A 14795-nucleotide genomic window follows, 5' to 3' on the forward strand; every position below is an offset into this window, starting at 1 on the left:
GGCTGTAATCACCTGATCTTAGCAATGAGCAATGAACAATGAGTTATTTACAACTTCACTCATGTATGTAAGCACAGAAGGCAAGCATTCCTTACAAAAAGCAAGATGATTAGGTTACTTTATATCTGATTAAAATTCTAATAACAAGACGTTCACTGATTATCCAATCAAACATCCCAAATCTACAATTTTGCAAGCTTGCACATCTTCTGTCCCACCTATCTGTGGAGCTGTATAGTTATGGAAAGTGCTGACATACCTAGTAACTTGAAGTACCAGGGCAGAGTTACACGTTATAAGAAGCACAGCCCAGTTCTGTTGCTTTTGAAACCAGCAGTGTATGTGCTGACATTCATGCTGCAGGATTGATGCAACAATGTTTAATTTAGTATAAATGTCTGACAAATGAAATGTAAAGGGGTAACAAAGATTTGCTGGCAATCAGAAAAACTGCATAGAAAGGAGATTCAAAAGAATACGGAAGAAGAGATATGTCTGAAAGGATGTTATGCTCATGTATATACATTAGGCCAACATATTTTGATAATAATATTCAGTATGTGCTGGCAGTTCTTTTTAAAGTGTACTGCTTTATGCATAGATTTAATTTAATGGTCAGACTTTCATCCTTAACAGGTGCCAATAAGCTAAACTGTTGAAGATTATACCCAATTCAGGAGGAAAAATTAAAAAAAAAAAGAGTTTTTATTAATACAAAGCCACAGCTCTGTTTAATTTTGCTAGAGCAAAAAGCTCCAGGGCCAACATGCACTGTCTTACAATCTCAGTGACGCTTTGCAGGGGCTTTCTCCAAGGCACTCAGCAGACCCCAGATGGAATTAGGTCACAGGCTCACTCAAGCGCACACTTACCTGCTGCATGAAAGGGCTTTGGCACGTGATGTCCAGATATATTCATCTACCTTAGTCCAGCAGCAATGACATCATGTGCCTGATACTGGGCAGAAAAGAGTCCTAGAATTGTTCTTGGAAGGCTACCAATAAGGATAATACAGATGACAAATACAAGCTGCAAGGATCCTGCATTTCGCACTATTTCTGGGGGAAGATGGGCTGCACCGTGGACATAACCAGAGAAACTTGCTAGTAACAACCATGACAGATCTCAGGACATTAGATCTTTTTTTGTTTTTTTTTTTTTTTTTTTTTTTTTTTTTTTTTTTTTTTTTTTAAATGCAAATTATAGGGGCTCCTGGCATCTCTTTAGACAGCAACAAAATGTTTTCCAAAGAGAAGCAAATTAATTCAACCTTCATAATCACTGGGAATAAAGTCCAAGAAACTATATAATGACAATCTAGTTCAACATTACAGCTAATCAAACTAAATTACTAAAAAATAACACTACCAAAACTTTTAACGTAATTTTAAGCCTCCAAGAGCTTCATCCTTAACTGCCCTAACAAGAGAATAAAATAAGTATATGGTTTTTTTTTTTTTCACATATATATAACATATATAAAAATAAAAATGAGTTATGAGATTCTGTTACTCCTTATGTGCATCTACCATCACAATGAGCATACTACATACAATTCTTCAGCACAAATTTATGAAAAAATATCCCCTTACAAGACTGCATGGACACTGTCTGTCCAGAAGTGCTCCTCCTATTAAGTGGCTCTTCCATCTGCAAAGTCCAAAGTCCAAAGTGGACTTTGGTTTTTGGCTGTGGCAAAAATTTTAGTGCAGCCACTTTGTGTTCACATTGCTGATCATCGATGTTTTGACCACTACTCAATTGAAAGCTTTCATTTTCTTGGGAGATCTGGAGGTCACTAGGAACTAACTACACTCTTGGTTTTAGAGCTTTGCCTAAAGAGACATGGGATTATTTCCAGAAGCTCTTCCTTAAAGACCACACACCTTTTCTCCACTCTGTTCCCAGCTTTCACATCTAATATACTGACCTTATAAAACGCCCCAGACCTTTGTTCCTCTTTTGTTCATGGCAACAGGTAAGACCCTCACAAGACATAGTAGTCATAAAAAATATTTACTCCCTCATTTTGTTTCACAAAAATGGCTGCTTACTGAAAGGTTTGGGGGGGTGAATTCATGTACCAGAGTGACCTGACTTCTCAATGGGCTTGGGAGATTGTGTAATCAAGACCATGGATTATTACGATTCAGTTGAGAATCACTGAAAAGGGGAAACATAAACATAAATTGTTAGAACAGGTTTTGTTAATCAGGACTCTACTGTATTTCCACTAGTTACCACCCCTATGGAGGATCGTGCTAAACAGAAAATCCATTACCAAAGGCAGAATAAGCCCTGACACTTTATTGCTAGATTCTATAGCAATTGGAGCTCACATACAGTAACCTCATAGTACTCTATATATACTGAGAAGCTTGTATCAAATTCAGGCTTCCATTTCAAAATAGATATTGCAGATATTAGGCTTCAATTAAAGAAGAAAAATAACCTTCCATGCTTCTTTTTTTTTTTTTTTTTTTTTTTTTTTTAAAGGCAAAGTATTAAAAAAAATCACCAAACTAGGTGAAAATTATTAAATTTCTCCGAAAAATTAAGATGAGCTTTCTTCTATTTCTTGAGATAACACAGTTTGTGATTCACAGGGTATGTAACTGGTATCAAACACAAGTTAATGAAAGCTCTTATAAGCAATTTTATTCCTATCCATAATGGCAGACATTTACAAAATCAGAATTTATCAAATGAGTTCACCTTAAAAAATAACTTATAAAGCAATGATATATGCAACGTAAAACAGTTCAGGAGGGGAGAGGGCAAGCAAATTTTAACAATTAGAATGTAAACGTGAAAAAAAAAGATGGAATATAAGTCCCTACTTTTCACTTCTACTTAAGATGTCATGTGATAATATTTTACAGTGTCCTGCAGGGCTATATATGTATGTGTGTATTTCTGTGCACACACACATACATATACGCTTACCCACGCATGTACATACACAGATAATTTCAGTTCCATCATGGGCAGTTCTGTTATGCTGCTCAGTTGTCTCAATCATGTTTGGGACCCACTTTCTTGAAAAAACAGGGGAGATGGTAGGAAAAAAAATGGTGGGTCTGATTATGTCTGAGATCCTTTTGTTAAGACTGTACACTGGGATGAATAATTTTCTTCTGTAGTAGCTCTCTGAAGAGGGCCAACTCACTGTGGTCTTCAGGACGAGACTTGTTAACGGATCACACACTCATTGTCATGCTAGGGGAGTACTGAAAAAAGAGGAATTCACATTTTAACAACCGTTTTTTACCCAGGTAACTATAACCACTTCAGGACCAATGAGTTCAAATGTCAACATGCTCCTTGAATTTTCTCCTACATTTGTAGCCTGTGCAAAGGCTTGCAGTTCAATTTGCAGAATTATAATTTCTATTACCCTTCATTCATTATGTAAAAATACAGCTCTTACTGATTGAGTCAACTCACTCAAAGATTATTTCCGTGTTATCTGAGTGATGTGATGAGCCACTGCTTCAACGATGCTTTCCAGACCTTTTCCTGATTGATTTTGGTTACTGGGGATTTAGGTAGTCAAAGAGCTGATCTCAAGTAAAGCAGCTGCATTTGTGGTAAGCTGAACCACGTAAACATTTTGGAAGATCTTTTTATTACTTGATGGGAAGAACGGCATGCAGATAAGCCTGACTGGAATTCAGCTGCGCTTTTAGTCTCTATTATTCAGTGTTATTGACTTTAGGAGACAAGCTGAATCAGTGGCCACTCTTCTTTACGTGACCTGAAAGTTCAGTCACCACTTCAACTTATTATTTTAACACAAGCTAAACTGCAGCCCTTATAGAAGTTACAGTTGCCCTCCAGTCAGCATACTTTCTTACAAATAATCAGTGGCACAGCACAGTGCCTACAAGAACTCCACATCTGTATACCTAATTTGTGACTTGCAGACTATAGAAACTGAACCACCCTAAAATCATTGTAGAGGAAAATGTTCAAACACAAGAAATATTACTGTAATGAAAACTGATACAAGAAATGGAGATATTTATTTGTCTTTGTAAAAACAAGGCAGGCAGTGAAATAACCGCCAAAGCTGAAGCTTTGAGTTGGCTGAAGCTTTGAGTTGATTGCTTCCAAGTGTCTATGAATACCTGTTATGGGTCTCTGTCATGTTGAATGCACAGAATGGACTACTCAGATAAAACATCCCTGATGTTTTTTGTACTTTGAGGCTTGCTCTCATCCTGGGCTGAGCATTCTCACAGTGGGCCAGCATGCTTATGTTAGCCAATGAGAGAGAACAACTCAAATGTGTAAAGTAGACCTTTGTTCAAATGAATTTCTGTATTATAGTAAATGTCAGTGTATCCCTATAGTCACTTTGGAAAGGAATCTAAAGTCAAAATAATGCTTATCTGTCAGTTTTACTTTATTATAAGTTCCCCTAATCGCAATCAAAACCCTAATGAATGTCAAAGAAGTTCTGCCTTCAGTTCAGGCAAAGTAAGCCAAATTGAAAGTCACAGATTACCATGACCAAGGAACATCTAATTGAGGTTTTGTGTCTAGTGCTTTTTTGGTAGATTTTAAAACATCTATCTATTTAGGTGGTACAAACTGATTTCCTCCAATACTCCAACCAATTTGACCATATGCCCTCTTTCTGAAGATACCTGCAAAAACATGTAGAAACTCTCTTTCTTTTCACTTTCAAATAAGTAAATAATGACAACAACAAAACACCCCAAAATCTGATTCCCACTGAACTTGCCATGCAATTTTTCTGCTCTGTGATTTGAGAGGAACTGTTTATTCACATTTACTGAGTCAAAATTCACCACTGGCATAGTTAATGAAGTTGCACTCACTTCTGGCAGCAGTGATTTCCAATAAGAATAGAAGTGTTGAAGCCACTCAGCACTTCTGAAAAATCAGGCCACTTCTACTTAGGAACCTACATGTGGATTTAGAAACCCAGCTTCAGGCACAGGAGTAGGAAAATACCTTGCAATGTACTGTATACCATGTTTTGCTGCCGTAAGTGGTCTCCATTACAAAAAAAAAAAAACCACCATTTGTCCAAGAATGAACACTAGAGGGCACCTTTGCCTTTTCTGTCTTTGAGAGCATACTAACCTCCTCACAACACGAGATCTGGTGCTCTTATTTATATACTTCAGTGTGAATTTGTCCTAGAAGATATTCCTGCACTGTAAAACGCATTGTTTAGGAGTCAAAGGTTGAGCAATCACAAATTAAAATACTCAGATGTAAAGATCTGTACTTCAGCTGCTCAGATAGCACCTGATAAATGCCCACTCTGCATCACTGAACACTGAATGTATTTTTTTTTCCTTTTAAACAAAATACCAGGAACTAAAGTTCCCAAAGTAAAACAACTCCGTAAAAAAATACTTACGCTCTCACTCTGAAAAGGGTTTAGGAAGTTTCCACCCATCTCACCATCATCTCTGGGAGTGCCAGGCTGATTACTCATGCTCATATTACTGGGAGAGTTCTGTTAAACAAGATTTTAAAACACAGATTAAGTGCTGAACACCACTTAATTTCCAGGCTTCATGAAGTGTCACACACTCAATACTACAACACAGAGCAGCGCAGCATACTATGCAATGCACTGGATTTACAAAGAGAGATAAGACTGCTGAGTTCTGCAGGCTCATGTCAATAATTTCATGCCCATACAGACAGGTTCCCGGCCCTGAAGGAACAACTATTTACGTGTAGTTCTAATTTGCAGAGTTACTGCCACCATCTTCTCCTACCGAAGTCAGGAAAAACTATAAATGACTTCAGCAGGTCTAAGAGCAAGCTCTGGCACTGTGTTCATTCATATGGTCAAATCCAGCAAAGTCTACAAGCATGTGTCTTGACATACACAACTTCTGAAGGCATACCTGGTGGGCAACATGTGGACAGTATACACAGACCTCACTAATCAAGACCCATATCTAGTGACTCTGCTTACACTGTTAATGGAAATAGTTTCGCAATAGTTCAGGAATGTAGTCAGTCATGGAGGTGCTAAGCCACTTCACTGTGAGCAGGTAATAAGGAGTTTATAGGCAGCTGAGTTAAGAAGGATTCAGACAAAGTGCCCTCGATCCAGCCCCCAGATCAGACTTGCACAAAATTTCAGAAGCAGTTGTACTTTTGTATTTGCTTACACAGAGCCTGTTGCAAGAGTGTCTTAATTTACTTTTCCAGTGTCTAGTTGTAACTGAGATGCTAATTAATAGTAACAATACAAAGGCATCTGAAGAGAAATGTCTATTTTTAAAAAAATAGATACTACACAGTCAGATCTACAAGGTTCAGAAAATGATTTCAAGATTCAATTACTTACAGAAAGGATGAAACTAGTTAACTGTTACAGAAATTATTCAGTCAACAGCTAATACATGATTATGTCAGACACTACAATTCATTAGCTGTTTTCACAAAGCTCATTTGTGGCAACCTGTCATGCCTGGAGTACGAATGCTTCTATTTCTATCACTGCTAAGACTCCTGTTAACACAGGTCTTGTGATGGAAAAGGAATAGTCATGAAAATATGAAACCAGGATCTTCACTAGAAAAGTTTATGTCTGTCATAGTTTTCCCCTTGTGTCTTTTGATCCAAAAAATTGAATGTTATTGCTGTTGAATTTTAACAGTACAAATCCAAGTTTGATATGCCATTATGAACTTAACAAAAATCCAGTGCAGTCAATGAGCAAGCTGATAAAATACAACTTTATTTTGTCCTAAGTGACCAAATAGCAACAACTCAAAGAACCCTGAGTCATCCTTTTTTTTTTTTGTATGTTATTTCCCAATTAGAATAACAGAAAGTATGCCTGCTAGCATAATTTTATAAGACTTCTTTAAAAAAGATGCACTGTACTTTGAAAATACCTGCAGAAAGTATTCATTTAGGATGACTCAGTTTGCAGTAGGATAAACTATGACTGAAAAAAATAGGAAAGATTAAATTAAGAGAAAGACCCCTTAATTCCTTGGTATTCCCCACTACTGCAAAGCCTATCCACCCCACAGTGGCTTTACAAAGAATTCCAGAAGGGTTGAGGCTGGCATAGTCTCCCTGTCCCAGCCCCTGCTTCAGCAGGAGCTCTTAGAGGAGGGTGCCCAGGCTCACGCCCAGGTGGCTTTTGGCGATCTTCAAGAGGAGATCCCACAGATTCTGTGTCCCTGTGCCAGTGCTCCGTCACCTGCACAGCACAGAATGCTGTCTGATAGTCAGAAGGAACCTCCTGCACTTCAGCTTGTGCCCAGTGCCTTTTCTTCTGTCACAGGCACCACTGACAAGAGCCTGGCTCCATTCAGTGGTGCTCAATGGCAGGAAATAACATGTTCTGGAGAATTCATTGAATAGCTATGACTTCTTCCCCTTCAAACCCAATTTTTGAATGCTCCTATTGGTACTCTAAAAGCTCCATTTTGTCCTCTGTCCATGATTTAAATATTACAAAATGTTACAGAATTCCACAGGAATTCCACCACCAGGAAGAACAAAATGTAATTTGTACCTAGCTTCTCCAAAGCTTAAATCTGTTACCTTTTGTTACCATACGAGCAGACTAGTGGGACTGATTGTTGTACATGCCATCTGCTTTGAAATGCCTTTTGCTCAGCTAATGAAAAGCTGCCATTAAGTTTTTACCATAATCTTTATCACCATTTTCAATCTGAATGGTTACAGGTTCAGTTTGGTGTATCTATTTGCAACTATAGATTAATTATTAAATTATTACATAATCCACGTGAAAGCATAACTGTTTTGATAAGCAACCTGAAACATTATTTCAATTTGGTCAAGACCTTGGCCTTCTGTTTTCTTTACCATCTCATTCACTCTGCTTCTAATGGTGATTCTCAGATCCCCTGGAATCACAGGACAGCCACACCAACAAAAACATCAGCAAATTAACTAATTAACACCAGGCAATTACATTTGTTCTTTAGTGAAGTTATTGGAGCAAATTTTTAGGGATCCACAGTTTTAAAAGGTTGAAAACTACTGCCTCAGTTCAACCACGCCCACCAGACCCAAAGCAGGAACTAATTCAGGGTAGTCCTGTTGCCTATGTTATGCAGGAGGTCATACTACACAATCATAGCAGTCCCTTCTGGCCTTAAAATCTATGAATATAAAATTTAAAACTCACTAAGGCCTTGTCACATTTATTTTATATGTTGCTCCTGTACTTTTGATCATTCCTTGGGGATTTACCCCTATTTTATCTTGCTCTGTTATAGTACAAAGCTTTGAAATTCTGCAATTGCTACAGTATGCCAGCCCCAAAGGTTCAAATTCCTGACATAAATGCTTTTATAGCAACTCCCCTGGGTGGCTTTTATGGCCAGTATGGGGTTTCTCATTGTAGCTCTAGCTGAATTTTTCCAAAGCTAGTATTTCTTTGATGACTGCACAAATTCCACGGGCACTGAAAGAAACACTGGTTATTAATGTTTATTTAATATGCATAATTTCAGTTCATTTACTTCTTCCATCTCAATCTACTTCATAAAAGCTTCATGTTTTGCCATTCAGCCAATTAAAGTAAAATTGTCTCTGTCTATGGAAAATGTAGCTCTGAATTCTGTGAGCTGTACTGACTCTACCAAGGCTGGATTAATTTCCTTTATCTCATGGGAAAAGACAATCAGACTACTCTAATATGCATTTTAATCCACTGGAGTTCTACAGCTGTATCTGAGCATCCAGCAACGCCCAACCAAACTCTGTTAGCTCCACTGAACAATTCCTGTCATATTAGTTAGTAATCTGGAAATCTGTGCGTGAAAGAGCCAACTGCAGGACTAGCTGGTGATGTGTAAAGGGAGACTGCTGCTGTAACCAGAACAATCCTGGTACGTGCACAAAATTGGAAGGCGGACATGTAGCAATTCCGCGTGCATCAACTCTATAAATACACAGTTTCCTGCAAGCAGAACCTCCAATCAAATTTCTAAAGTATTATGTAGTACTATCTGCATGAAGTTGTCACTGCAACACACAAGGCTCTGCCCACACACTTGACAGAATCACAGAATTGTAGGGTTGGAAGGGACCTCCAGAGATCATCGAGTCCAACCCCCTGCCAAAGCAGGTTCCCTACAGCAGGTCACACAAGTAGGTGCCCGCATGCCACTTCTTCTGGTACCAGTGAAGGCTGCATGTTGGGCTGTGCTATTAAGAAAAAGGTATTACAAGTGATTATAAAGAATGGTGTAACAAGACAACTCTGTTACTTCCAGAGTAAATACCTTTTTCTTTTAGTTACTTGAAGACGTGCCTCCAATCTGATTTGCATGATATTTATTAAGGTCAACAAATTACAGGACTTCCAGGTAAATGTCCGGATCCAGGTTTTCAGAATATCTGATTATCATGAGTGAATATACTGATACTTATTACCAGTGGGTTTAGTATAGTCTTTTCAAAATAATCCTATGGCAAGCTAATAGATATGGCTTTATTGCTCTCCATTTTTTCTTAAAAGTGCTGCAGTTCGCAAAACTAAACATTACAGGAACATTGATTTTAAAGTGATGTACGGCTGTTATCATTGAATCCACCTCTGCAGCTCTCAGCATAGCTCATCTAGGACAATATGGTCATTTCAGACCCTTATTTTACACTTTGCAGGGCCTGAACACAATGCAGACCTTAAAGGCTTACAAAAACACAGCACTGCTATCTATACATGCTACTGCATCACAGGAGCAGCAGCCAGCTCCAAGACACAGTGCTGAAGTACTTCTCTTCAGGAACGGCCACAGAGGGCTGTTGTAAGGCCATAACCACCTGTGCAATTCTGAAATTATGCTGTTCGCCTGCAGTGAATTTCTTCTGATGCAAGATAATGTCTTCTATATTGGCTGCAACTGCAAATCCATTATGAACAGCACAGCACACTGTGATACATGCCTATGCACATTTTACAAGCTGCACTTCTCCCACAGCCCTACCTGAGCACCACCTGGGGAACAGTTCAGGCTCCTCCTTCTCCACTTTAGAAATACAAATACATTTCACTAACTATACGTGCCTTTTGGACAGTTGGGAGTGTATTCTCAGCCTACAAATTCCTTCTATTTCAACAGAAATTTAGGTGTCTATGTGTTTGCATTTCACCATAGCCCAGGGCCAGCCTGAGGGTGCATCAACAATGATATCCTCAGTAGGACCACAGCATCCACAGACATGTCCAAAATAAAAAAGTTTGCACTGCAAAGGATGTCACAACAGTTCTGTAGTACTTAGTCCTGAGCCAGCCAAAGTACAAGAGCAGTTCATACACTTATCACAGATTCATGCTCCTTTTTGGGAAGATTGTTAAGAATTTTGCAACAAAAGAACAAGCTACAGAATTTTAACTGAAACAAACTGTTCCTCCTTTTCTATATTTGTAGATCAAAAGCACAAAAGTGCAGTGGTTTACTGATATACTTATTAATTTTAGTCAGTTACAGCTGAAGACACTGAGTACAAAACAGTAGTTCACAGATTTATACTGCTTTATCAATGCCAAATAAGCTCATTAACTCCTTATTTGAATAAGTTCCTAAATTAATAATGATCACATGCATACTAGAGTTCTATTTTTATGAAAGAAGTGACATATTAAAGCATGATATGATTTTTGTAGATGCAAAACCCCTGCAGGTTAAGCTCACATTTGTTCTGAGTAAACTATTTAATGATTGTGGAATCAAAACAGTGACTCTTCTGCAAGTACTTTTAAATCTAGCTTTTAGAGACTGATTAAGATACTAACTATGCTTTACGGAGGTGACAAAGACAATCATGCACTGCACAAAAGTAACATCCTTAAGGCATCTTCTCCAACTTGCACCTAGTGATATTTGATTATTAGAACTGTGCTATCATTCAATTTTTGAATGGCTTGGGTTTGAAGGTACCTCAGAGTTCACTCAGTTCCACTCCCCGTGCCCTGGGCAGGTTGCCTTCCCCTCCCCCCCAGCTCAGACTGCCCAGGGCCTCATCCAATCTGGCCCTGATCGTCTCCAGGGATGGGGCACCCACAGCTCTCCGGGCAGCTGTGCCAGGGTCTCACCATCCTCACTGTGGAGAGTTCCTTCCTTATGTATGTGTTCATTTGTCTTAGTATGGAAGGTTGTAACATGATCAATCAAAATATGAAATGAATATATATCAATCACATGCATTAGTACACAGTATTACACAATACAAAGTGACTCTATTTATATTCTCTACTGATCAAAGACATTGCTTTAAAATTTTCAGCTAATATTTATTGTCTGCATAGTCTCCAAATAGTTAACGAGCAGAAAATGTAGATACATAACAAAAAGATTCATAACAAAGAAAATATGCTTACGATGAAATATTAAAAAACGTTACTAGGTACTCACTTTGGAAATACTGTCCATGTCTCCTGAGCCTTAAATTAAAACAAAATTATTATTCAATTAGTTTTGAACTGAAATTACTCAAAAAGCTTTTTTTCCATACTAAGTATGACAGTAGTATTTTAAAATTTACCAGTTCACTATCTCCTTCCTTCCCAGTATCTCATTTTGTAAAAGTTTACTGTCAATATAGGATGATGTTAGTTTCATGCACGCACCTACTGTAAAAAGAAAAGAATGAAGGACACATTCCTCATCTGCACTGCCAATTTGAATCACATCTGCTAGGGTGAGACAGCATAGTACAAGCTGAAGAAGAGTACGTCCAACCTCCCTGACTTCTTAGCCAGGGCAGGGTACAGGCAATGGAATTAATTTGGGGTACATACACCTAAGAGAAAAAAACATACACCTAAGGGGAAAAAAAAACAAAAGCAAAGTGGTGGACAACTAGTGGAAGTTAATGTTGGTGGGGTAAAAAAAAGAAACACTATTTTTACTGAATTTTAGTTATTCAGAACTCCCTTTTAAGAAGCGCTCTAGTGAATTCTTGTTCATCAGTGCCTTTGCTCAAAAAGCACTAACCTACACTCAAACTGGCTGAGATGATACCCACTTTTAATGTATTACAGACACTGATGATGACATTATCATTTAGAAGCAGATGATCCTCGGGGTTGGAATAACAGAAACCAAATAAACTGGAATACAATGAATGAAAGACTACTGGCAAGATTTTTTTTAACATGTTCTCACTTTGGTAAAGACAAGAATAAAGGAAATATTTTAGGAGGGATGTATCACAGAAAGCATTTTTAGCAGCAACAGACAATAAACAATTCTGCTTACCTATTTAGAGGAAAGACACTCCAATTAGAAGAGTGTCAGAGAAAAAACAATGAAGCAAATGGGGTTGTGGGGGGTGACTGAAGTAGCTTAGACATAGCCACAGAAAACAAAGCTTGAGAAAGAATAAGATATCTCCCCACAAATGCATCAAATTCACAAATGTTATGAAGAGCTATTTTGTCACAGCCAAAAGAACACACATTGGTGGAAACGAGCAAAATATTTCTAACCACCAGCTCTGCATAGCTCTACCACCAGTAGAGCAGTTGTGGTCAAAGGAAGATGGTAAGTACAATTAACACCTTTGATTGCGAGACACTGCTGCCTACTGCAGCACGGAAATGAAAGCAGATCTCCCCCAGCCTTTCTCTGCAGAAAGAACTCAATTTCATTTTCAATTCAAAATTAACCTTATGAAGAAGTCATAGTTGATTTGACTAAGCATGTAACCATTTTCACTGCCAGAAGTAACTAAACAAATGCTACATACATACAAAATCCTCTTACAACTGTTTCAATTTTGTTTTTTATTTCATCCAAGAAACAATTCTATGGCTATGGAAACTGACAGAAAAAGATGTAATTACCTTTTGTGCAGTTTCTCAATTATTTGCACGTAATGCGCATCATTACTAAGTAAAGCAACAACCCATTTTAGGATTGTAATCTGTAAAGTAAGACTGTAAAATCTCTAAATGCCCTTACATAAAGTATTTTAGGAATTTTAGGAACCTGTCCTCCCACAAATGAGAGACAATTCTAGGAATTAGATGTGTACTGTTGAATTTTAGTTGTTCAGAACGTATCTCCTAAATAAATTTTGATAGCATAGCTATTTTTCATCTTGTTATAAACTTTTTTTGAAATTTCTTCCTTTGTTTTGCCTTTTTATGATTCTGTCTCACAGACTGCAAGTCTGGTGTTAGGAATGAGAGATATTTCTTTGCCATGAGAGTATAGAATTAAATGTTATTAATTGCAGGATGAAGATAAGGTTCATCCACACCCATGCTGTGAAGATGACAGAGCTTTTTGCCAGGGACAAAAGCCAGATGGAAGTGGCAGCTTGGCTTCTACCAGCTGGACCTGTATTTAGCTTGCTGGGTTTTTTCCCCATAAAGGAAAATGGCACTCAGGAGAAAGCTGCTGGTGCTTTGTGGAGGCAGCTCTTACATGTAAAAGAGAACCTCGCCTGGCAAACAACAGAGACAGAAGTTGTTGCCTGTCACTGGAAGATGGAAGAGTAAGACACGTGAACTGTATTCATAGTTATTGCCCTGTTGTGAGCAGAAATAAATTCCTTGTCTCTACTTCATATGGGTATGGAGAAGTAAGGCAGAAATGCAATTTATTTAACTGTCCCTTGTTTCTTACATTCTTTTCAAGTGTCTATCATCCTTCTAGCAAAGAGCAAAAGCAAAGAGCAAGGAGCTTGCTAGTCAACAGATAAAGCAATTAATGTTTTGTAGAGCTGTGCAAGGTTTCTCCCTTAGATTTGTGTCCTTCAAAAATTACAGTATCAAAAGGCAATGTGGTTAGAGTGTTTGTACACTCTAAGAAAATAGCATGCTCTGTCTTGCTGCATTAGAATTGGCACTTGTATGATGCTGCTTCTGTGGATGGAGTAGTAACACTAATTATTAACAGGAGGATGGCTAATTATAGAACAAATGAAGATATCCAACTGTTGGGATAAAAAAACTTCAACGCATACATCAATATATGTAATAACTTACTTTCAAGTAATTCATTAGAGCCTGCACCAGCATGTCAGAGTAACACCTCTAGTTTTTGAAAGACGAGAAGTAAAAATGGGTCATAAGCCATCACTTCCACTTAACTGTCATTACATACACACTTCTAGAGTGTTTTCAATCCTCTGGGATAAAACTATACTTTGTTACATTAATACAATACAGAATTTTTCTTCCAGAGCTACATTATATATGCCAATTCACAAGCATAAAAAGTATCCTAATACTTTTACCTGATGTATTTATAGCTATTTTTTAACAAGATTTTTACATACAGTTTTCCACATCACTCAGAGAACACAGAAAATGGCACTGGTTGTTGAAAATTCACAATGTCTGTGATATTACTATTATTACCTAATGATCCATTCATATGATGTGAATCCATTCCACCCAGTCCACTCATAGGTCCATCTGACCCTGGCCCCATTGGAAACTATAAAAGGACATTAAAAACTGGTATTACTGTACAGATTTTTTATTAGATGTCATCTAATAAAAAGAAAATATTCTTCAGGACAAAAATAGAAAAGTACACAGTCCCAGATCTGAATGTGAAAGTCAAGTGAAAGTCCAATGCTAGACTGAAAAACCCTTCATGATCTTTTGAGAACTTCACCTCTATAGGCTGGCACAAAATTTAGCAATAATTCATTACTCACTTCAGTACCTTGTGTATGATTTTCAGACCTGCTAGTGCAGACCTAGCTCTATTCCCATTGAACTTACAGGGAATTTTACTATTCTCTTCAACAAGTGCTTTATTAACGAACAGCTTTCATACCCCATC

At 37.8% G+C, this 14795-nt stretch overlaps 1 protein-coding gene across 1 annotated transcript in view; it reads right to left on the bottom strand.

Annotated features, from left to right (window-relative positions):
* Window positions 1-2501: 2501 nt before the first annotated feature.
* SSBP2 (single stranded DNA binding protein 2) overlaps window positions 2502-14795 on the bottom strand; it is a 160517-nt gene continuing 148223 nt past the window's right edge. Inside the window, exons 14-17 of the mRNA XM_042822758.1 lie at window positions 14363-14441; window positions 11406-11434; window positions 5399-5497; window positions 2502-3230 (exon numbers count right to left, since the gene is read on the bottom strand). Coding sequence (XP_042678692.1) covers window positions 3201-3230; window positions 5399-5497; window positions 11406-11434; window positions 14363-14441 — 237 coding nt within the window. The 3' untranslated portion in view covers window positions 2502-3200. The remainder of the gene's footprint in view (window positions 3231-5398; window positions 5498-11405; window positions 11435-14362; window positions 14442-14795) is intronic.

This window comes from Centrocercus urophasianus, unplaced genomic scaffold, assembly GCF_019232065.1.
Source record: "Centrocercus urophasianus isolate 14NV4802_14NV808 unplaced genomic scaffold, USGS_Curo_1.0 seq_21, whole genome shotgun sequence".
NCBI classification, from domain to species: domain Eukaryota; kingdom Metazoa; phylum Chordata; class Aves; order Galliformes; family Phasianidae; genus Centrocercus; species Centrocercus urophasianus.